This window comes from Mobula hypostoma, unplaced genomic scaffold, assembly GCF_963921235.1.
Source record: "Mobula hypostoma unplaced genomic scaffold, sMobHyp1.1 scaffold_36, whole genome shotgun sequence".
NCBI classification, from domain to species: Eukaryota; Metazoa; Chordata; class Chondrichthyes; order Myliobatiformes; family Myliobatidae; genus Mobula; species Mobula hypostoma.
The window spans coordinates 4,441,263-4,464,808 of record NW_026948187.1 but is presented as its reverse complement, the minus strand read 5'-3'; the positions used below and the strand labels follow the sequence as shown (position 1 = coordinate 4,464,808).

The following is a 23,546-nucleotide window of genomic DNA, read 5'->3' as shown; positions in this document are numbered from 1 at the left end:
TGGACATGGTACTAGGTTTGCAGAAACCTTTAATGGCAGCTTAATTACCCATAAAGCCCTGCGCTTAAAATTTCACTGTCGCTTGCAGCACCGATCAAATGCGCAGGCGTCATGGTTGCCGCAGTCTCCGATAATTGCGCATGCGCGCAGTACTAATTCGGCCTCAGGACAATCGGAACAGGTAAGGGCCGTTTCGACTCTAATTGAGTGCAATTGCTGTGAGCTCCGGACACCGTGGCCCACAAACTCGGGACAGGGCAGGTCTTCTTCCTCTCTCTCAGTCTCACGATTCGTACACGGGCCCCGAGGAGCTTCCTGCACATCAGGGAATGGGAGCAGACAGATCTCACAGACAGAGCTGAGCTCCAGCTATCTAAATGCAAGGATTAGGAACTCGGAGAAAGAGAACAAAATCTTTCTATCAGCTGTTGAGAAAATCACCTTTGTTGTACCTCTAACCGCAGCAAGAGAAATTCTGCAGATGCTGGAGATCCAAGCAACACACACGAAATGCTGGAGGAACTCAGAATTAGTACTCTTTTCTATAGATGCTGCCTGGCCTGCTGAGTTCCTCTAGCATTTTGTGTGTGTTGCTTGTTCTGCCTGCTCTTGTTCTGGAGTTTTCTACCGGTGAGAACATGTTTTGACCCATTCTCTCTGGGTACATAATGATATCAAACACCTCTGCCCTGGGCAACAAGTAGTTTTCTCATCACAAATGTGCCAGACTCCAATGAGACAGACTACTGCCCTTCCCTTCATATTCATTGGCATTGCCATCACTGAGTTCATCCTACCGTCAGTCACCTGGGGGAGGGTTCATGGGAAGAATTTATGTAAAATACAAAAACTGGTGTCATCTGTGTGTATTGTGGTGATGCAAAAGTTGATGGAGAATTTGCAAGTGGGAAGAAGGGGAGTGATATTTGGAAATCCGACTTTTTAAAGCGTCATTTAGCAAGAAAATCACATACAATGACATGCAAAAGTTTGGGCACCCTGCATGGTCAGTACTTAGTAACAACCCATTTGGCAAGTATCACAGCTTGTAAACACTTTCTGTAGCCAGCTAAGAGACTTTAAATTCTTGTTTGGGGATTCTTGCCCATTCTTCCATGCAAAGGGCTTCTAGTTCTGTGAGATTCTTGGGCCGTCTTGATGCACTGCTGTTTTGAGGTCTAGGCACAGATTTTCAATGATGTTTAGGTCGGGGGTCTGTGAGGGCCATGGCAAAACCTTCAGCTTGCGATTCCTGAGGTAGTCCATTGTGGATTTTGAGGTGTGTTTAGGATCATTATCCTGTTGTAGAAGCCATTGTGTTTTCATCTTCAGCTTTTTTTGCAGACGGTGTGATGTTTCCTTCCAGAATTTGCTGGTATTTAATTGAATTTTTTCCTCCCTCTACCAGTGAACTGTTCCCTGTGCCACTGGCTGCAACACAAGCCCAAAGCATGATCGATCCACCCCCATGCTTAACAGTTGGAGAGGTGTTCTTTTCATGAAATTCTGTTCCCTTTTTTTCTCCAAACCTACCTTTGCTCATTGCGGCCAAAAAGTTCTATTTTAACTTCATCAGTCACAGGACTTGATTCCAAAATGCATGAAGCTTGTATAGATGTTCCTTTGTAAACTTCTGATGCTGTATTTGGTGGTGAGGATGCAGGAAAAGTTTTCTTCTGATGACTCTTCCATGAAGGTCATATTTGCGCAGGCCCCACTGCACAGTAGAACAGTGCACCACCACTCCAGAGTCTGCTAAATCTTCCTGAAGGTCTTTTGCAGTCAAACGGGGATTTTGATTTGCCTTTCTAGCAATCCTATGAGCAGTTCTCTCTGAAAGATTTCTTGGTCTTCTGGACCTCAACTTGACCTCAACCATTCCTGTTAACTGCCATTTCTTAGTTACTTTACAAACTGAGGAAACAGCTACCTGAAAACGCTTTGCTGTCTTCTTATAGCCTTCACCTGCTTTGTGGGCATCATGTATTTTAATTTTCAGCGTGCTAGGCAGGGGCTTAGAGGCAGCAGTCCATGGCTGCTGATTGTTGGGACTAGGTTTGAGGAGTCAGGGTATTTATAAAGCTTTGAAATTTGTAACAGCTGGCCTTTCCTAGCGAAGATTGTGAACAAGCCATAGCCCTAACTAACTGATCAAGGTCTGAGATGTTGGTAAAAATTATCTGAGAGCTCAAAACTCTTGGGGTGCCCAAACTTTTGCATGGTGCTCCTTTCCTTTTTTTCACTTTGAAATTGTACAAAACAAAAATACTACACTAATCTTGCTTAAAATGTTGAAAAGAATGTTTCATCTTTAACTTTATGACTTTTGGAGATCAGTTCATCTTCCACTTGCTTAACTATTCAGAGTAACAGAAATTTTGACCGGGCTGCCCAAACTTTTGCCTGCCAATGTATATACAGTGTGCAAAAGCACTGGCGAGAAAATCCTTCAGTACCGCTACAGGCCTGTTACATAGGTTGTGTGAGAGTGCAGATGAACTTGATCAAACCCAGAGGAGATCAAAGTTCTTATTGACAGTCACTTGCTGGCTGTTGAAATGAATACCTCTCCACATAAAATTCAGTGTGCACATGTTGTTGTCACTGGGCAAAAAATTGCAGAGCACAAGATTTTTGTGCACACTGGTCATTACAAATTACAGGGGACATTGGTGGGAAGGCAGGGAGACCTCCAGTGTCCGACAGCCTCACATACAAAATGGGCATCCAGCTGCAGCTTGTAACCCTGCACATTACGGAGTTGGAACTTCAAATGGATGAATTCCGGATCATTCAGCAGTTGGAGGGGGTGATAGATATGACATAAAGAGAGGTGTGTTACACCGAGGTGCAGGACGCAGGAAACTGGGTGAGAGTCAGGAAAGGTAATGAGGTTCAATAGCCATCGCAGAGTACTCTTGTGCCCATCCCACACAATAACAGGTAGACCACTTTAGAAACTGTTGGGGGGATTACTTGGCAGAGGAAAGTCAAAGGGGTGATACGGGATTCGATAGTTAGGGGAACAAAACTAGAAGGGGACTAATATCCTAGTGGTAAGGCTTGCTAGTGCTAGTGGGGGAGTTATACTGAAGTTGCAGGGAGGGTGGGAGCCAGAATGACAGAACAGATAAAGGAGAAGGTGAATTGAATTGAATTGACTTCATATACATGAAGAGTAGAAATATTTATATTACGTCTCTAAATGTGCAATGTGCAATTTATAGTAATTTATAATAAACAGTATGTGCAACACTCAGTCAACATAACATAGAAATACAATTGTATCAGCATGAATTAATCAGTTTGACGGCCTGGTGGAAGAAGCTGTCCCAGAGCCTGCTGGTCCTGGCGTTTATGCTGTGGTACCATTTCCCAGATAGTAGCAGCTGGAACAGTTGGTGGTTTGGTTGACTGGGATCCCCAGTGATCCTTCAGGACCTCTTTACAGCCCTGAATAGTGGGAAGTTCACGTGTACAGATGTGCTGGGCTGTCTGCACCACTCTCAGCAGAGTCCTGCGATTGAAGGAAGTACAGTTCCCATACCAGGCTGTGACACAGCCAGTCAGGATACTCTCAATTGTGACCCTGCAGAAAGTTCTTTGGATTTAGGTCCCCACTTCAAACTTTTCAATGGTCTGAGGTGAAAGAGGCACTGTTGTGGTTTTTTGACCACACAGCCAGTATATATGGACCACGTGAGATCTTCGGTCATGTGTATGCCGCAAACTTAAAGCTGTTCACGCTGTTAACCCCAGATCCATTGCTGTCCATAGGGGTTAGCCTGTCTCCATTCCTCCTGTCGTCCACAATCAGATCCTTTGTTTTTTGTGACAATGAGGGAGAAATTGTTATCTAGACACAACACAGATGTTGTTCAGACCTCAGGGAGAGGAATTATGATATTATAGCCATGACTGGGACTGTTGCACCCAACAGTCTGAAGCATTTAGAGGAACAAATTTTTCTCTAGTGATTGCAGATGATGCCAAGAAACAAAGGTTGATATATTAAATGATTTTAATTTTCCATATATTGACCCAACTACCATACTGTAAAAGGACTAGATGGGGTAGAGTTTGTCAAATGTGCCCTTAATCAGGACATAGAAGTGTACAATAAGCTGTGAGGAAATGATCCAGGGCTGGTGACAGAAATTAGTGATCATAATGCTATGACATTCCAAGTAAACACAGAGAAAGAGAGGTCTGGACCACAGGTTGAGATTCTAAATTGGAGATAGGTCAATTTTGATGCCATCAGAAAGGATCTGACAAGTGTGGATTGGGACAAGCTGTTTTCTGGCAAATGAGTACTTGGTGAGTGGGAGTTCTTCAAAAGTGAAATTTTGAGGATGTAGATTTTGAATGTGCCCACCAAAATAAAAGTTGAAAGGTAACTGGGGCAGGGAACCTTGGTTTTCAAGAGCTATCGAGGCCCCGGATATTTTGTTCCTCTAAATGCCACAGACTGTTGGGTGCTACAAAGACTCATTAATGACTACAATATCATCATTTCATGCCCTTAGCTCATCCAACAATTTTTTTCAGTTGTCTTCTCTTCATTTCTAAAAGCTTCCCAATAGTTTTTGCTCCTTTGTTTGCCCTCTCTTTGGCTTTTATGTTGGCTTTGGCTTCTCATTTCAGCCATGGCTGTGTCCTGCCTTTACAATGCTTCCAGTTCTTTGGGATGTATCTACCATGCACCTCCGGAATTGCTCCCAGAAACTCCAGCCATTACTGCTCTGTCGTCATTCCTGCCAGTTTCTGATTCTAATCAAGTTTGGCCAACTTCTCTGTCACAGAAACATGGAGAAGGTCAGTACAGAAACATGCTCACTCTGGACTATCAGAATGGTAATCTATATGAGGAGACAAAGTAGACGGGGGAGGTTTTAAGTAGTATGTTTGTATCTGTATTCACACAGGAGATGGACACAGAGTCTATAGAAGTGAAGCAAAGCAGCATCAAGTTAATGGACCCTGTACAGATTACAGAGGTGGAGATGTTTGCTGTCTTAAGGCAAATTACCATGGATTAATCCCCAGGGCCTGACAAGTTTCTCCCTAGGACTCTGCGGAAGACAAGTACAGAAATTGTCGGGGCCCGAGCATGGATATTTAAATCATCCTTAGTGACAGGTGAGGGTCTGGAGGATTGGAGGACAGCCAATGTTGTTACGCTGTTCAAGATAGGCTTTAAAAATAAGCTAAGAAATTATACACTGGTGAGCTTGACATCAGTCGTGGGAAAGTTATTGGAATGTATGTGCAGGAGCCAGATATATAAGTATTTGGATAGATGTGGACTGATTAAGGATAGGCAGCATGGGTTTGTGCATGTTAGGTCATGTCTAACCAATCTTAAAGAGTTTTTTGTTGATGTTACCAGGAAAGTGGATGAAGGCAATGCAGTGGATGTTGTCTACACAGACTTGAACAAGGCACATATGGGAGGTTGGTCAAGAAGGTTTAGTCACTCAGCATTCAAGATGAGATAGTAAATTTGATGAGTAGCCAGACTGTGGTAGCAGATGGTTGCCTCTCTGACCGGAGGCCTGTGACTAGTGGTATGCCACAGGGATCAGTGCTGAATCTGTTGTTGTTTGTCATCTATATCAGTGTTACGTACCCCGTAACTGGGTTGCCAAACCAGCAGAAATGGACCACTTAGTTGGAGTCTGGATTACTGGAACTAAGAAAGTTTTATTAAAGAAATAAGTAACACAGTACTCTAATAGTAAGGATATAAAAGCAACAGGTTAGCAATGATAAAACACACATGTACACAGAACTAGGATAATAGAATCAATCAAGTTCTATCGCAGTCTAGGGGTAAAATGATCAGTCTCAAGTGATGCAGAGTTCAGTTTAGTTCAGTTGGCAGTAATCGCTGTTGTGCCATTGGGGAGAGAGAGAGAGAGCGAATGATGATATTCAAATGGGATTCAAACAAACCTTTGATCTTCCTCGCAGTTAGCTTTCGGGCGAGCTCTTTGTAATGTCTTCTGAGGTCACCGACTGTGACCCCTCCATTCTGGATACGATCGTTCTTCTGCGGTGAACCCGGCACCCAGGCAAGGGCGGACACACACACCAGGTTCCCGCCAATCATACCTTTCCACCCTGTGCGTCTATGATCGGTCCCGCAACCAGACCTCCAAAACTTCCACTAACTTATGTGGGGGGGCACAACGCACTTCCAGGGTCTCGTTATCTCGTGGTGTCATGGTGTGTGTCGTGCCTGAGCGAACCTGTTCCTTTTATCCCCCTGCTGGGGTATCACCTGTCCATCAAACTTCAAACAGTTCAGGTGTCACACCCCTACCCTTCAAAGGATTTTTACTGGGGTAAAAATTATAGGCACGAATACACTATTAGATACACACAAATATACATGTTCATCAGCTATTTGGCTAATACAGAGAACTTTAAGTTGTCAACCCTTGACAGACAGTCAGCAATCACATTTTCCGTTCCTCTTATATGTGTTATTTTAATAATCCTCTAAGACCAGGCTCCAACTTAGCAAATTTCATAGTGGCCAAAAACACTAATGAGTTGTGATCAGTGTAACTTCTCAGTGGTTTTCGTCCCGAACACAGATAACAAGGGTCGTCCCACACCAACTAAGCATTCTTTGGCAAGGGCTTAGTAAGAGGGTGGGTAATATCCACAAACTTTAATTTGCAAAACTTCCGATAGTACCCCACCATCTCCAAGAACCTCTCAGGGCTCTCTTGTCTGTTGGGGTGGGGACTTCAGAGATAGCCCGTACCTTAGCTTGCATCGGAGCCAGCTGCCCCTGTCCTACTACAAATCCCATATAAGTGACCTTCGCGTGGCCGAATTCACTTTTTGCGAGGTTCACTGTCAGGCTGGCTTCAAACAGCCGTTTAAACAGTGCCACACTGTGCTCCTCCCATGTGTCACTCCAGACCACTACATCGCCAATATACACTTCTGTGTTCTTTAGCCCTTTTGTCACTGAATTAATCATCCTATAGGGGTGATGCTCACTACGCTGACCTGATATGACGACAACACCATGTCCCGGCTCTTTGCATCGCCTCGGGACATCTGGACATAGGTGTGCGTGCCATTTAATTAGCTCTCCTAGCGGGTCGCTTTGTTCGGGAATTAATGGAGAGACCTTATCAGCATAGCTGGCCAAAACAATAGACTTCTCCCATCTGGTCGGCACCATACTTATCTTTTCAAGATGGGTTTTCCCCTTATCAGGTGGCACACTAGCTTCATTAATTTTCATGATAACACTGACTAGGTTTGTTCGCCTATCGTGGCAAGCTGTTAGCATATCAAAAGCCTGTAACTGTGTTAACTCATGTCTACAATAGTCAATAACATCCTTCCTCCTGTGTGGCCAGTAGAACTATTTCATGATTCCGCCGACTGTTTTCCTCCCCCCAAAATGTCCACCGAGGGGTATCTGGTGGGCCAGGTTAAGAATCTCATCCCCATAAATTTTTGACACCACCCCCCATTCTTCATCTGCCGGCACGGTACTTGGTCTCCATTTCTTCCTTCGTACTTCCTCCTCCAATACAATAGCCCACTGGCTCCCTTTTTAATTCTGCTTTGGAGAGAGCTGTCTCCGCCAAAAACCATCAGCTTCTCGTTTCGCTCCTGTGCCTGTACAAATTCCTTCCTTGCTAATGATAAATCTACCTTAATTTCCATTTCACTACACTGCTCCTCACTTTCTAACCCCTTCTGATACAAGGCTGGTAAAAATGTCTCAGCCAATTCTATATTTACTTTGGCAGTCTTTCTAGACATGCCCCGAGTCACTGCGCAAACGGGATAAACCTGTGAGTCCATGGGTGGGGCCTCAATGCTGGCAGGCTGGCTTGTCACTCTTACTGGTGGGTACACCTCTCCGCCGGCGAGGTCATTACCGAGTAAGACCTCCACGTCTTTCATCGGTAGTTGTGTCCTCACCCCGATTGTGACTGGTCCAGAGACCAAGTCGCTTTTTAGGTGTATCTGGTGCAAAGGTACTGCTTCAGTCCCTTTCCCAATGCCTTTTATGACCCTGACCTCCCCAGTCTGGGTCTCTGAACTAAAGTCTAACACACTCTTTAATATCAATGACTGACAAGCTCCAGTGTCTCTCTGGATCCGTACTGGAACTGGGTTTAACCCCTCCTTCAGTGACACCAATCCGGCCGAGATAAACCTCTCGCGCCCTTCCTGAACTTTATCAGACCTCTTCTCTCCTAGCGGTTTGCTTACCAGCTCAATACAGCCAGTCGGAACCGTCGTTTTCCCTTTTCCCGTCTCCTTCTTTGGGGCAAAGCACCTGGACGCAAAGTGTCCGACTTTCCCACAATTATAGCATACGACCCCTGGAGACTTCCTACCAGACTGCTCCCGGTCTACCTTATCCTTCTCACTAGTCCCTGGCTTACTTTCTGACTTCTCTGGCGGACTCTCCCCGCCGCCCTGACTACCCGTCTGGTAGCCTTTATTCGGGGCAAACTTCATTTTATGTTTCAACGCATACTCATCCGCTAACTTAGCAGTTGCAGCTAAAGTGTCTGCCTCTTTCTCATCTAGGTAGGGTCTCACACCTTCAGGGACACAACCTTTAAACTGCTCAATCAGGATTAGCTGTAGCAGTCTGTCATAATCCCCATCTACCCCTTTCGAGGCGCACCAACACTCACAATATGTCTGCATCTCACGGGCAAACTCTAAATACGTGCAGCCCCACTGCTTCCTTGCATTCCGGAACCTCTGCCGGTATGCCTCCGGGACCAACTCATAAATCCTGAGTATGGTCTCTTTCACCACCTCATACCTCTGGGCATCTTCTGCGGACAAAGCCGAGTAAGCTTGTTGGGCTTTTCCTTTAAGTACGCTCTGAAGCAAAACAGCCCACTTATCCCTTGGCCAGTCCTGACTTGTAGCAACTTTTTCAAAATGGAGAAAATACCGATCAACATCGGTCTCATCAAATGGGGGAACCAACCTAACCTCCTGGGTCGCCTTGAACCCTCCACCTTGGTTCGGCATGGGCCCCTGTGCTGCCGTCATCTTTAACCTCTCCAGCTCAAATTCCCTTTCCCTCTGTTTCTCCAACTGCCTCTCTTCTCGCTCCAACTGCCTCTCTCTCTCTTCTCACTCCAACTGCCTCTCTCTCTCTTGCCATTCTAACTGTTTCTCTCTCTCTTGCCGTTCTAACTGTTTCTCTTCGTGTTCCAGCTGCCTTACCTGGAACTCGTGCTTGAGTCTCAATTTTTCAATCTGCACCTGTCCTGCATCTCCACCAGGTTTTCCAATAGATATCATCTCCAGCTCCCCTTGGGGAAATGCACCTTTAGATGCATAGTGCTCTACGATAGCTCTGTGTATCCCCTCTCTCCTCATTGTCGACTTCCCCTTAACAAGATTCAACCGTTTGGCCACAGCTGCCAATTCCGCTTTCCTGGCATCCTCTAATGCCTCCAAAGGTCGGCGCCTTTAGAAATTCCTCAATCTCCATTTCTGCTGTTGCCTTTTCTTTCTTTCGGGAATTTTAACCCAATCAATTTACCCCGTCCCAAATTTAGCGTTCAAAATCCCGGACGAGAATCCCACTTATGTTATGTACCCCGTATTGGAGGATAAATGCGTGGCTGAGGGATTGGAGCAGGGGGCAGGGATTCAAGTTTTTGCATCATTGGGACCTCTTTTGGCGCAGGTGTGACCTGTACAAAAAGGACGGGTTACACTTGAATCCTAGGGGGACCAAAATCCTGGCAGGGAGATTAGCGGGGGCTACTGAGGTGACTTTAAACTAGAATGGTTGGGGGGTGGGAATCAAATTAAAGAGGCCAGGTGTGAGGAGGTTAGTTCAGAACAGAGGGATGGGAACCAGTGCAGAGAGACAGAGGGGTGTAAAGTGAGGGTAGAAGCAAAAAGTACAAAGGAGAAAAGTAAAAGTGGCAGGCTGACAAATCCAGGGCAAGCATTAAAAAGGGCCACGTTTCAGCATAATTGTATAAGGGCTAAGAGAGTTGTAAAAGAGCGCCTGAAGGCTTTATGTGTCAATGCAAGGAGCATTCGTAATAAGGTGGATGAATTGAAAGTGCAGATTGTTATTAATGATTATGATATAGTTGGGATCACAGAGACATGGCTCCAGGGTGACCAGGGATGGGAGCTCAACGTTCAGGGATATTCAATATTCAGGAGGGATAGACATGAAGGAAGGGGAGGTGGGGTGGCATTGCTGGTTAAAGAAGAGATTAACGCAATAGAAAGGAAGCACATAAGCCGGGAAGATGTGGAATCGATATGGGTAGAGCTGCGTAACACTAAGGGGCAGAAGACGCTGGTGGGAGTTGTGTGCAGGCCACCTAACAGCAGTAGTGAGGTCAGAGATGGTATTAAACAGGAAATTAGAAATGTGTGCAATAAAGGAACAGCAGTTATAACGGGGGACTTCAATCTACATATAGACTGGGTGAACCAAATTGGTAAAGGTGCTGAGGAAGAGGATTTCTTGGAATGTATGCGGGATGGTTTTTTGAACCAACATGTCGAGGAACCAACTAGAGAGCAGGCTATTCTGGACTGGGTTTTGAGCAATGAGGAAGGGTTAATTAGCGATCTTGTCGTGAGAGGCCCCTTGGGTAAGAGTGACCATAATATGGTGGACTTCTTCATTAAGATGGAGAGTGACATAGTTAATTCAGAAACAAAGGTTCTGAACTTAAAGAGGGGTAACTTTGAAGGTATGAGACGTGAATTAGCTAAGATAGACTGGCAAATGACACTTAAAGGATTGACGGTGGATATGCAATGGCAAGCATTTAAAGGTTGCATGGATGAACTACAACAATTGTTCATCCCAGTTTGGCAAAAGAATAAATCAAGGAAGATAGTGCACCCGTGGCTGACAAGAGAAATTAGGGATAGTATCAATTCCAAAGAAGAAGCATACAAATTAGCCAGAGAAATTGGCTCACCTGAGGACTGGGAGAAATTCAGAGTTCAGCAGAGGAGGACAAAGGGCTTAATTAGGAAGGAGAAAAAAGATTATGAGAGAAAACTGGCAGGGAACATAAAAATGGACTGTAAAAGCTTTTATAGATATGTAAAAAGGAAAAGACTGGTAAAGACAAATGTAGGTCCCCTGCAGACAGAAACAGGTGAATTGATTAGGGGGAGCAAGGACATGGCAGAACAATTGAATAATTACTTTGGTTCTGTCTTCACTAAGGAGGACATAAATAATCTTCCAGAAATAGTAAGGGACAGAGGGTCCAGTGAGATGGAGGAACTGAGCGAAATACATGTTAGTAGGGAAGTGGTGTTAGGTAAATTGAAAGGATTGAAGGCAGATAAATCCCCAGGGCCAGATGGTCTGCATCCTAGAGTGCTTAAGGAAGTAGCCCAAGAAATAGTGGATGCATTAGTGATAATTTTTCAAAACTCGTTAGATTCTGGACTAGTTCCTGAGGATTGAAGGGTGGCTAATGTAACCCCACTTTTTAAAAAAGGAGGGAGAGAGAAACCGGGGAATTATAGACCGGTTAGCCTAACATCGGTGGTGGGGAAACTGCTGGAGTCAGTTATCAAGGATGTGATAACAGCACATTTGGAAAGTGGTGAAATGATCGGACAAAGTCAGCATGGATTTGTGAAAGGAAAATCATGTCTGACGAATCTCATAGAATTTTTTGAGGATGTAACTAGTAGAGTGGATAGGGGAGAACCAGTGAATGTGGTATATTTGGATTTTCAAAAGACTTTTGACAAGGTCCCACACAGGAGATTAGTGTGCAAACTTAAAGCACACGGTATTGGGGGTAAGGTATTGGTGTGGGTGGAGAATTGGTTAGCAGACAGGAAGCAAAGTGTGGGAATAAACGGGCCCTTTCAGAATGGCAGGCGGTGACTAGTGGGGTACCGCAAGGCTCAGTGCTGGGACCCCAGTTGTTTACAATATATATTAATGACTTGGATGAGGGAATTAAATGCAGCATCTCCAAGTTTGCGGATGACACGAAGCTGGGTGGCAGTGTTAGCAGTGAGGAGGATGCTAAGAGGATGCAGGGTGACTTGGATAGGTTGGGTGAGTGGGCAAATTCATGGCAGATGCAATTTAATGTGGATAAATGTGAAGTTATCCACTTTGGTGGCAAAAATAGGAAAACAGATTATTATCTGAATGGTGGCCGATTAGGAAAAGGGGAGGTGCAACGAGACCTGGGTGTCATTATACACCAGTCATTGAAAGTGGGCATGTAGGTACAGCAGGCGGTGAAAAAGGCGAATGGTATGCTGGCATTTATAGCAAGAGGATTTGAGTACAGGAGCAGCGAGGTACTACTGCAGTTGTACAAGGCCTTGGTGAGACCACACCTGGAGTATTGTGTGCAGTTTTGGTCCCCTAATCTGAGGAAAGACATCTTTGCCATAGAGAGAGTACAAAGAAGGTTCACCAGATTGATTCCTGGGATGGCAGGACTTTCATATGAAGAAAGACTGGATGAACTGGGCTTGTACTCGTTGGAGTTTAGAAGATTGAGGGGGGATCTGATTGAAACGTATAAGATCCTAAAGGGATTGGACAGGCTAGATGCAGGAAGATTGTTCCCGATGTTGGGGATGTGCAGAACGAGGGGCCACAGTTTGAGGGTAGAGGGGAAGCCTTTTAGGACCGAGATTAGGAAAAACTTCTTCACACAGAGAGTGATGAATCTGTGGAATTCTCTGCCACGGGAAACTGTTGAGGCCAGTTCTTTGGCTATATTTAAGAGGGAGTTAGATATGGCCCTTGTGGCCACAGGGGTCAGGGGGTACGGAGGGAAGGCTGGGGCGGGGTTCTGAGTTGGATGATCAGCCATGATCATAATAAATGGCGGTGCAGGCTCGAAGGGCCGAATGGCCTACTCCTGCAACTATTTTCTATGTTTCTATGTTTCATGTAACTGGGTTGCCAAACCAGCAGAAGTGGACCACTTAGTTGGAGTCTGGATTATTGGAACTAAGAAAGTTTTATTAAAGAAATAAGTAACATAGTACTCTAATAATAAGGATATAATTGCAACAGGTTAGAAATGATAAAACACACATGTACACAGAACTAGGATAATAGGATCAATCAAGCTCTATCGCAGTCTAGGGGTAAAATGATCAGTCTCAAGTGACGCAGAGTTCAGTTCAGTTTAGTTCAGTTGGCAGTAATCGCTGTTGTGCCATTGGGGAGAGAGAGCGCGAATGATGATATTCAAATCGGTTTCAAACAGACCTTTGATATTCCTCGCAGTTAGCTTTCGGGCAAGCCCTTTGTAATGTCTTCTGAAGTCACCGACTGTGACCCCTCCATTCCAGATACGATCGTTCTTCTGCGGTGAACCCGGCACCCAGGCAAGGGCGGAGACACACACCAGGTTCCCGCCGATCGTACCTTTCCACCCTGTGCGTCTATGGTCGGTCCCGCAACCAGACCTCCAAAACCTCCCCCCACTTGTTGGGGGGTGGCACAACGCACTTCCAGGGTCTCGTTATCACGTGGTTTCGTGGTGTGTGTCGTGCCTTAGCGAACCTGTTCCTTTTATCCCCCTGCTGGGGTATCGCCTGTCCATCAAACTTCAAACAGTTCAGGTTCAAAGCAACCAGTCTGACAATACTCGGAACTGTGTCTCTTTTCGTTAATCTCTCTCCTCTCTCTTATTAACATTTGGAATGTTTCTCTCTTTGTCTCTCTTATCAGCATCAATCTTCTGATAACTTGGTCTTTTGTCACACAGTAATCTGGATGATAATGTGGTTGGCTGAATCAGCAAATTTGTGGATGAAACCAAGACTGCGAGAAGACTGTCATGGCTTGCAGTGCGAACTGGACCAGCTGGAAAAATAGTTTGAGAACTGGAAAATGGAATTTAATGTAGACAAGTGAAAGGTGTTGAATTTTGGTCTTACACAGTGACTGGTAGGGCACGGAGGAGTGCCTTTGAAGAAAGGGATCGGGGAATACAAGTCTATATTTTGCTGAAAGTGGTATCACAGTTAGATGGGGACAGAAAGAAAGATTTTGGCATATTGGCCTTCATGAACCAAAGTATTGAGTACAGGAGATGGATGTTATGTTGACATTGTGCAAGACAATGTTGAGGCCTAATTTGGAGTATTGCGTGCAGTTTTGGTCACCAACCTACAGGGAAGATGTGAAAGAGGTTGAAAGAGTTCAGAGAAAATTTGCAAGGATGTTGCCACGTCTGTAGGCCTTGGGTTATAAGCAGAAATTGAACAGGTCAGGGCTTTATTCCTTGGAACGTAGAAGATTGAGGGGAGATTTGATGGAGGTAAAACACAATTATGAGGGGTACAGACAGGGTAAATGCAAGCTGACATTTACCACTGAGATGGGGTGGTAAAGGGTGAAAGGTGAGACGTTAAGGGAACATGAAGGGAAACTTCTTCACACAGACGGTCATCTGGGTGTGGAATGAGCAGCCAGCACAAGTGATGAATGCGAGCTGAATTTCAACATGTTAGAGGTTTGTATAGGTACCTGGAATATAGGAGTATGGGAGTAGAAAGTTTAATTAGCTCAGCACCAACTAGATGGGCCGAAGGGTCTGTTTCTGTGTTGTACTTTTCTATGACTGTGACAAGACCCTTAAATAATACTAATATTCACTCAAATTCCTTTTAACAGCTGTGCAGACCAACCAGACATCTGAGTTGGAGATATTTACATGGCGTTAAAACTGTGGCACTTTAAATTAACAGTATATAAAAGAAAATCCAAGTTGCATGTTAACAAAGGCTATTTGCGTGACAGTGTTTCTGCAGCTCAGTGGGAGCAGGGAATAATACTAATGGAGAGAGTCAAACTGAGCCAGGTCACAGATTGGAGATGGCAGAAATGCCCCATTCTCATAGAGACAGGAAGAGCATCAGAGAGTTTGATGGTCATTCCAGATACCAGCACTGTGCCCAGTTAGAAGATGATCTCTCTCTCCAACTTGGGTTGAACTTCACTGTAGCAGTGTGATGTCAGATCACACCGTGGCAACTAAAGTGATCTCATCTGAAATGTTGTCCTTCCCCAGTTGATGGATTTTGTAAATCTTTTTACAGGTTAAAAATGACAAGGAATTTGTCTACGGGAATCTTGACCACAACACACCAGTTTTGCTGTCTCTGTCTAGATACTTAAGAAGTGGAGCAAGGGATTCAATCAACCATCCTTCCTGCACAGACTGTGGGGAGGGATTCACTCGATCATCTGACCGACTGGCACACCCGTCATTTTACACAGGGGAGAGGCCAGTCACTTGCTCAGGCAGTGGGAATGGATTCACTCAGTCATCTCAACAGAAGGTACATCAGCAAGTTCACACTGAGCAAGGCGATTCTTCTGTTCTGTGTGTGAGAAGAGATTCAGTCTGTCTTCCCACCTGTGGACACACCAGTCAGTTCACACTGGGCAGAGGCTGGTCATCTGCTGAATTTGTGGGGAAGGATTCACTCGGTCATCTGACCAAATGGCTCACCAGCGAGTTCACACCGGGGGGCAGCCGTTCACCTGCTCAGATTGTGGGAAGGGATTCACTCAGGCATCTCAGCTACTAAAACACCAGTCTGTTCACACTACAGAGAGGGATTTCACCAGCTCAGATTGTGGGAAGAAATTCCCTCACTCTTCCACCCTACAGAGACACCAGCGAATTCACACTGGGGAGAAGCTGTTCACCTGCTCAGAATGTGGAAAGGAATTCACTCGATCATCCACCCTATTGGCACACCAGTCAGTTCACAGTGGGGAGAGGCCGTTCACCTGTGAATGTGGGAAGGGATTCACCCAGTCATCTCATCTACAGATACACCAGCGAGTTCACACTGGGGAGAGGCCATTTAAATGCTCAGACTGTGGGAAGGGCTTCGCTCAGTCATCTCATCTACAGACACACCAGCAGGTTCACACTGAGGAGAGGCCATTCACCTGCTCAGACTGTGGGAAGGGATTCACTCGGTCATCTGATCTACTGAGACACCAGCAAGTTCACACTGGGGAGAGGCCATTCACCTGCTCAGACTGTGGGAAGGGATTCACTCTGTCGTCCTCCCTATTGGCACACAAATCAGTTCACACTGGGGCGAGGATGTTCTCCTGCTCAGACTGTGGAAAAGGATTCACTCTGTCATCCTCCCTTATGCTACACCAGTCAGTTCACACTGGGGAGAGGCCGTTCACCTGCTCAGACTGTGGGAAGGGATTCACTCAGTCATCCAACCTACAGAGACACCAGCGAGTTCACACTGGGGAGAAGCCGTTCACCTGCTCAAACTGTGGGAAGGGATTCACTCAGTCATCCAACCTACAGAGACACCAGCGAGTTCACACTGGGGAGAAGCCGTTCACCTGCTCAGACTGTGGGAAGGGATTTACTCGATCATCTCATCTACTGAAACACCAGCGAGTTCACACTGGGTAGAGGCTGATCACCTGCTCAGACATTTGGAAGAGATTCTCTCAGCCATCTGCACCAAATGTGCTTCATTGAGTTCACACTGGGGAGAGGTCGTTCACCTGTTTTGAATGTGGGAAGCCGACAGTGATAATGACCAGCACAATCTGGCCCTTAACACCCAGAAGACCAAGGAGATTATTGTGGACTTCTGGCATGCTATGAGCCACACTCACATCCCTATCTGCATCAACGGAGCTGTGGTGGAGCGTGTATCAAGCTTCAAATTCCTTCGTGTCCACATTTCTGAGGATCCCACCTGGTCGCTGAACTCCTCCATCCGGATCAAAAAGGCACAAGAGCGCTTTTATTTCCTGTGGAGCATCAAAAAGGTTCATATCTTCCTGCTATACCATTGAGAGCATACTCACCAACTGCATCTCAGTGTGGTATGGCAATTGTCCTGTGTCGGATCGCAAAGCACTCCAGCGTGTTGTGAAAACTACCCAGCGGATTATTGGCACCTGATTGCCCACCATTGGGAACATCTACCATAAAGGCTAACTGGGCAGAGCGAAAAGCATTATCAAGGATGCATCTCACCCTAACCATGGACTTTTTACTCTCCTCCCATCCAGTAGGCACTACAGGAGCCTCCGCTCCCGCACCAGCAGGCACAAGAAGAGCTTCTTCCCTGAGGCTGTGAACCGGCTGAACCTCACATCACAGCGCTAAGCAGTATTGCACCCATATTGTGCTGTCTCAGTACTTTTATATTTGTGTGCTGTAGCACTTACTTTTTATTTGCAGTTATTTTATAAACAACACTGTTCTTTGCATTTCTGGACAGATGCTAACTGCATTTCATTGGCTTTGTATCTGTATTCGACACAATGACAATAAAGTTGAATCTAATCTATCTAATCTAATCTACTCAGTATTCTAACCTTGTGACACACTACCAGGTTCACACTGGGGAGAAATTTCAATAAGCTGCATGCTGGATATTTGTCCATCACTGTTGCTGAATCCAATTCCGAGAGTGACTGTCGGTGCTGAACTCTGCAATTATTGCTGCTGCTCACCACACCCAGTTCTGCACCCTGGTCACTGGGCATGGGAGGAATTTCTTCTGCTGCATATTCACCTTTAATGGGACTGGAGTTTAATATTCTGGATCTGTGACAAATAAATCAGTTCTGTTTTACACTCTGTCTCCAGTATTTAGTGAATTTATAACACACCTAGTGTGCAGTCAAGAGTCAAATCAGGCTGGCTGGACCCAGCCAGTGATTCAGTTGCACGACAGTCCTTTTACATCCTCCCCTGTTGTTCCCCTCTCGGTCTCCCTGTGGTGATGGGTTCCAAACAGTCACATCTCTGTGGGTGAAGAGGTTTCCCTTGAATTTTCCGCAGACTGAAGAAGTTGAGCTGACTGCAGTTCTGACTGACATGTTCTTTGCCCCTCCAATCTCTGGGCTGAGGAAGAATGACATTGGTAGTTAACCTCCTTAATCATGATTCATTTCCACATTATGGGTCATTTTCCCTGCTTCTAAAGGGTTGTTAGAAAACACCACTGTCCTGTAAAGACTGAAAGCAGAATGGGAAACCATCAGTTGGATGTTCAGTGAAGCAGGGTCAGAAACCAGAGGCAGGTCTGAACAGGGCAGAGTTTGGGGCTCTGGACGATGGTCGGGGTAAGAACGTATGATGAGGAGAAGGGAATCAGCAGCGGGGCATGGCAACGAATGACAGAGTAGCAACATCTGGAAGCTGATTGACAGAAAAAATCTTTCGGTTGTCTGACTGATGACACAAATGATACCTGTTGTGAGGTGCTCCACTGGTCGAGGAACGTGTGTGTGTTGGGTTGGTTTTATCTATTGAGGGAGTTGTTCCTGCTTGTTTATCCTGTAATATCATTAATGGCTTCCTAGGTTCCTCCAGCATTTTGTGTATGTGTTGCTTGGATTTCCAGCATCCACAGATTTTATCCTGTTTTTGATGAAAACAAAAGTGGGGTCATATAATATAGCAAGAAAATAGTGGGATGTTCGAGGATTGGAAAGCTTTACATAACCAACAGGAGACAACTAAAGAAAAAAACACACAGGAGAGACAAGATGAAAAATTAAAGTAAGTGAGCCAATAATATCAACTATCAAAAGTTGTTCAGATATACAAAGAGTAAAAGAGAGGCAAGAGTTGATATTGTACCGCTGGAAGATGATGCTGGTGAGTTAGTAAGGAAATAGCGGCCAAATGTAATAAATATTTTGTGTCAATCTTCACTCTGTAAGACACTAGCAGTATAAGACTATAAGACATAGGAGCAGAATTAGGCCATTTAGCCCCACCGAGTCTGCTCCACCATTCTATCAAGGCTGATCCCAGTTCTCACTCAACCCCATGCACCTGCCTCCTCGGCATATCCTGTAATGCCCTGATTGATCAGCAAACTGCTAGCTTCTGCTTTAAATGTACCCACAGACTTGGCCCCCACTGCCATCTGTGTCAGAGAATTCCACAGATTCACTGCTCTCTGACTAAATAAAATCCTCCTTAACTACTCTAAAAGGTCGCTCCTCAGTTTTGAGGCCATGCCCTCTGTCGTGGCTACCCCCACCATACGAAAAGTTCTCTCCTCCTCCACACTATCTCGACCTTCCCACATTCGGTGGGTTTCAGTGAGATTTACCACCCATCATCTGCATTTATTAAACATGTCAGTGAAGGAATACAGGCCCAAGGCTGGCAAATGCTCCTCGTATCTTAACCCCTTCATTCCCGGTATCATCTTCTTGAACATGCTCTGGACTCTCTCCAACGACAACACACCTTTTCCGAGATATGGGTCCCAAATACTCTAACTGTGGCCTAAGTAGTGTTTTATAAAGTATCAGCATTATCTCCTTGCTTATCAATTCCACTTCACTTTTAATAAATGCCAGCATTGCATTTGTCTTCTTTACCACAGGCTCAACCTGTAAACTAACCTACTGCGAGTCTTGCCCAAGGACCCATATTTCCTGCTATACTTCTGTTGTTTGAGACTTCTCCCTAATCAGATAATAGTTCACTGTTGTTACTTTTGCCCAAATGCATTATCGTACATTTCAAAATATTGTATTTCATCTGCCACTTTTTTGCCCATTCTTCAAAATTGTCTGTGTTCTGCTGCAATCGCATTGCTTCCTCAGTACTACCAATGTCTCCACCTATCTCTGTATCATCTGCAAACCTTGCCAAAACGCCATCAATTCCATTATCTAAATCATTGACAAACAATGTGAAAAGTAGCGGACTGAATACTGACCCCTGAAGACCACTAGTCACTGCCAGCCAACCAGAAAAGGTTCCTTTTATTCCTACTCGCTGCCTCTTGGCTGTCAGCCATTCCTCTATCCATGCCAGTATTTCTTCTGATTTTTATCCTGTCAAGCAGTCTTATGTGTGACACCTTCTGAAAGTCCAATTAAATGATATCCACTGCCTCTCGTTAGTCCATCCTGCTTATGACTTCCTCGAAGAACTCTAACAGATTTGTCAGGCAAGATTTCCCTGTAGAGAAGCTTTGACTTATTTTATCTTTCGTCTCCTAGTACCCCAAAACCTCATCTGTTATATTAGACTCAAACGCTTTCCCAGCCACTGAGGTTAGGCTAACTGGACTATAATTTGCTTTTTTTTTGCCTTCCTCCCTTCTCAAACAGTGGAGTGACATTCGCAATCTTCCTGTCCTACAGGACCATGCCAGAATCAAGTGATTCTGAACGGGCACGACCAATGCATCTATTATCTCTTCAGCAACCTCTCTCAGGACTCTGGGATGTAGTCCATCTGGTCCAGGTGACTTATCTGCTTTAAAAAACTGAGTTTGCCCAGCTCATTTTCCTTTGTAATAGCAATGGCACTCACTCCTACTCCCTGACACTCACGGATCTCTGGCACACTGCTAGTGTCTTCCACAGAGAAGACAGATGCAAAGTACCTATCAAGTTCATCTACCATCTCTTCCCCATTTCTACCCCATGAGCATCATTTTCCAGTGGTCCAATATCAACTCTCGCCTCCCTTTCACATTTTTATGATTGTTTATATTGTTGTCTAGTTGGCTCTCATATTTCACTTTTCCCCTTCATATAGTTTTTTTTTAGTTGCCTGTTGTTCGATTTTAAAAGCTGCCCAATTATCTAATTTCCTGCTTACTTTTGCTACCTTATAAGCACTTTCCTTGACTTTTATACAGTCCTTAACTTCCTTTGGCAGCCACGGTAGCGTAGCACCGCTGTTTGGGAACTACTTCTGCGGGACATATCTATCCTGTACATTATGAACTATTCTCAGAAACGTCAGCCACCTGGGGAACCACCTGTCTCCTGCCTCTGTAATTCCCTTTATTCCATTTCCATTGCAATACTGTGCATGTGACCTGTGCTTCCCCCTCACAAATTGCAGTAGGAATTCAATCATATTATGATCACTGCCTTCCATTGTTTTTTTTTACGTTACCTTCCCTAATAAGACCTGGGTCATTACAGAACACCAAATCTAAGATAGCAGTTCCCTGGGCAGCCTCAACCATCAGCTACTCTAAGAAGCCATTTCGTATGCATTCAATACATTCCCTCTCTTGCAATCTCACAAAAAGCTGACTTTCCCAATTCTCCTGCAGATTGAAGTCACCCACTACAATTGTGTCATTGAATTTATTACATAAATGCCAAACACTCAGGAGTATCTAGGTCAGAAGTGAGGTTACATGCTTTTACCAAGGAGGGAAGATGTTTTGGAAGTTGAAAATTTTGAAGGTAGATAAGACTCCTGGACCAGAAGGTGAACACCCCACGATTCAGAAAGAGGTAGCTGAAGAGATTGTGAAGGCATTAGAGTCATAGAACAGTACAGCGCAGGAAAATGCCATTCGGCCAGTCTAGTCCATGCCAAAGCATTAATCTGCCGAGTTCCAACAACTTCCACCTGGACCATAGCCCTCCATATCCTTCTCATCCATGGACCTAAGCAAACTCCACTTAAAGATTGAAATCGTCCCTGCCACTTGCTCTGGCAGCTCGTTGCACACTCTCCCTGCCTGTGAGTGAAGAAGACCCCCCTTAGTTTTCTCTGAAAGTAATGAGTAATGACCTATCACGAATCACTGGATTTTGGAACGGTTCTGGCGGACTAGAAAATTACAAATGTCACTCCACTCTTTAAGAAGAGTGGGTGGCATAAGAAAGAAAACATTGGACAACAAAGATCTTGCTTCCTGAATCCGTTTAGGTGTATTTTATGAATTTTGGGTTACTGATCATGAAAATCACCATGAAATTTCCCTATCACGCACCATTTTTAATAAACTTATGTTTATTATTTCAATTCATAATTCAGGTCAATTAAAATGTTGCTACAATGTAAGCTGGAAAGTTTCCTATCTTGTCTAGGCATGCTTGGGCATACTTAGGCGGCGCGGCTGCTGCATGACAGGACAGGTTTCAGTAATAATTATTGGGTTCAGGACTGTGAGGATGGAATTTGCTATCACCAGGCACAAAAAAGATCTATGAAGGATTTTGATATTTGAGACAGATGCTTTCCAGAATAACTGATACCAAGATTAAGGAAAGCATTTTTGTTGGTCCACAAATCAAACAGGTCATCAATGACAGGCAATTTGAAGAATTTGTAGTGGGACCGGAGAAAATCACATGGAAGGCATTCAAGGAAGTTGTTGAATTTTTTCTCGGCATCTGGAGAGCACCAAACTACATGCAGCTGTTTGAAAGCATGCTTCAAGCATATAAAACCATGAAATGCAACATGTCACTAAAGATTCATATTTTGCATTCCCATTTAGACTTCTTCCTCGCAAATCTTGGTGCTGTTAGTGACAAGCATGGTGAAAGGTTTCACCAGGACATTGCAGTCTTGGAGAAAAGATACCAGGGTAACTGGAATCCATCAATGCCGGCGAATTATTGTTGGACACTTAAGCGAGGAGCATCAGACACTGAGGACAAATGAAAATCATTAACAAAATATAGTTTAACTTAGTTGAACTATTGCAAAGCATCAGCAGCATTATGCAATTAAACACATTATATTCCATGAAAGTAAATTTGTCGTTTCTCCAAATTCTGACATGGTACAAGTGGACTGAAATTATATTTGTGTTCATCTTCAAGAAGTCTATCATAAACAAAATCAAATTCTGAGGAAGCAACACTTCTGAAAAAGATTGTTGTCCAGTGAAATTATAGGATATTTAGTCTGACCTCAGTGGTCAGGAATATGTTCGAGTGTATTAAGGGTGAGTTTTGTGGTACTGTAATCGGGGAAGCATGATGAAGTAGGCCAAAGTCAGCAGAATTCCTTTAGAGGAAAGCATGTCTGAGAAATCTCTTGGAATGCTTTGAGGAAATAACAGGCAAGACTGAGGCAGTGGATGTTGTTTGCTCGGATTTTCAGATGATCTTTAACAAGGTACCCCATGCAGGGCTTATTGAGAAAGTAAGGAGGCATGGGATCAGAGAGGGCATTGCTTTGTGAATCCAGAACTGGCTTGCCCACAGAAGGCAACGAGTGGTTGTAGATGGTTCATATTCTTCATGGAGGTCGGTGACCAGTGGTGTGCCTCAGGGATCTGTTCTGGGACCCCTACTCTTCGTCACTTCTATAAATGACCCGGATGAGGAAGTGGAAGGGATGGGTTAGTAAATTTACTGATGATACAAAGGTTCGGGGTGTTGTTGGTAGTGTGGAGGGCTGTCAGAGGTTACAGCAGGACATTGATAGGATGCAAAACTGGGCTGAGAAGTGGCAAATGGAGTTCAACCTGGATAAGTGTGAGGTGATTCATTTTGGTAGGTCAAATATGATGGCAGAATATAGTATTAATGGTAAGACTCTTGGCAGTGTGGAGGATCAGAGGGATCTTGGGGTCCGAGTCCTAGGACACTCAAAGCCGCTACGCAGGTTGACTCTGTGGTTAAGGCGGCTACGATGCATTGGCCTTCATCAACCGTGGGATTGAGTTTAAGAGCCGAGAGGTAATGTTGCAGCTATATAGGGTCCTGGTCAGACCCTGCTTGGAGTACTGTGCTCAGTTCT

General features: G+C 44.8%; 2 protein-coding genes across 4 annotated transcripts in view; one reads left to right on the top strand and one right to left on the bottom strand.

Annotated features, from left to right (window-relative positions):
- LOC134341653 (oocyte zinc finger protein XlCOF6-like) overlaps positions 1-23,546 on the bottom strand; it is a 92,568-nt gene that overhangs the window by 27,329 nt on the left and 41,693 nt on the right. The gene's annotated exons all lie outside the window — the stretch shown is intronic.
- LOC134341666 (zinc finger protein 229-like) lies at positions 156-22,539 on the top strand. 3 transcript variants are annotated; one of them, XM_063039589.1, is made up of 3 exons: positions 156-181; positions 4,929-5,142; positions 15,103-17,634. In XM_063039589.1, exon 3 carries the CDS (start codon positions 15,510-15,512, stop codon positions 16,458-16,460), a length of 951 nt encoding a protein of 316 aa, XP_062895659.1. In that variant the 5' UTR covers positions 156-181; positions 4,929-5,142; positions 15,103-15,509; the 3' UTR covers positions 16,461-17,634. The 3 variants fall into 3 exon arrangements, 2 of the variants coding, with proteins under 2 accessions (XP_062895659.1, XP_062895658.1); XM_063039588.1 differs by lacking the exon at positions 4,929-5,142 and having other exon boundaries at positions 157-181; XR_010016833.1 differs by lacking the exons at positions 156-181; positions 15,103-17,634 and adding an exon at positions 22,294-22,539 and having other exon boundaries at positions 4,931-5,142.

What these genes read in the sequence shown, in the direction of transcription:
- LOC134341666 (XM_063039589.1), top strand. Translation starts at nt 15,510, where the DNA reads ATGGCTCACCAGCGAGTTCACACCGGGGGGCAGCCGTTCACCTGCTCA.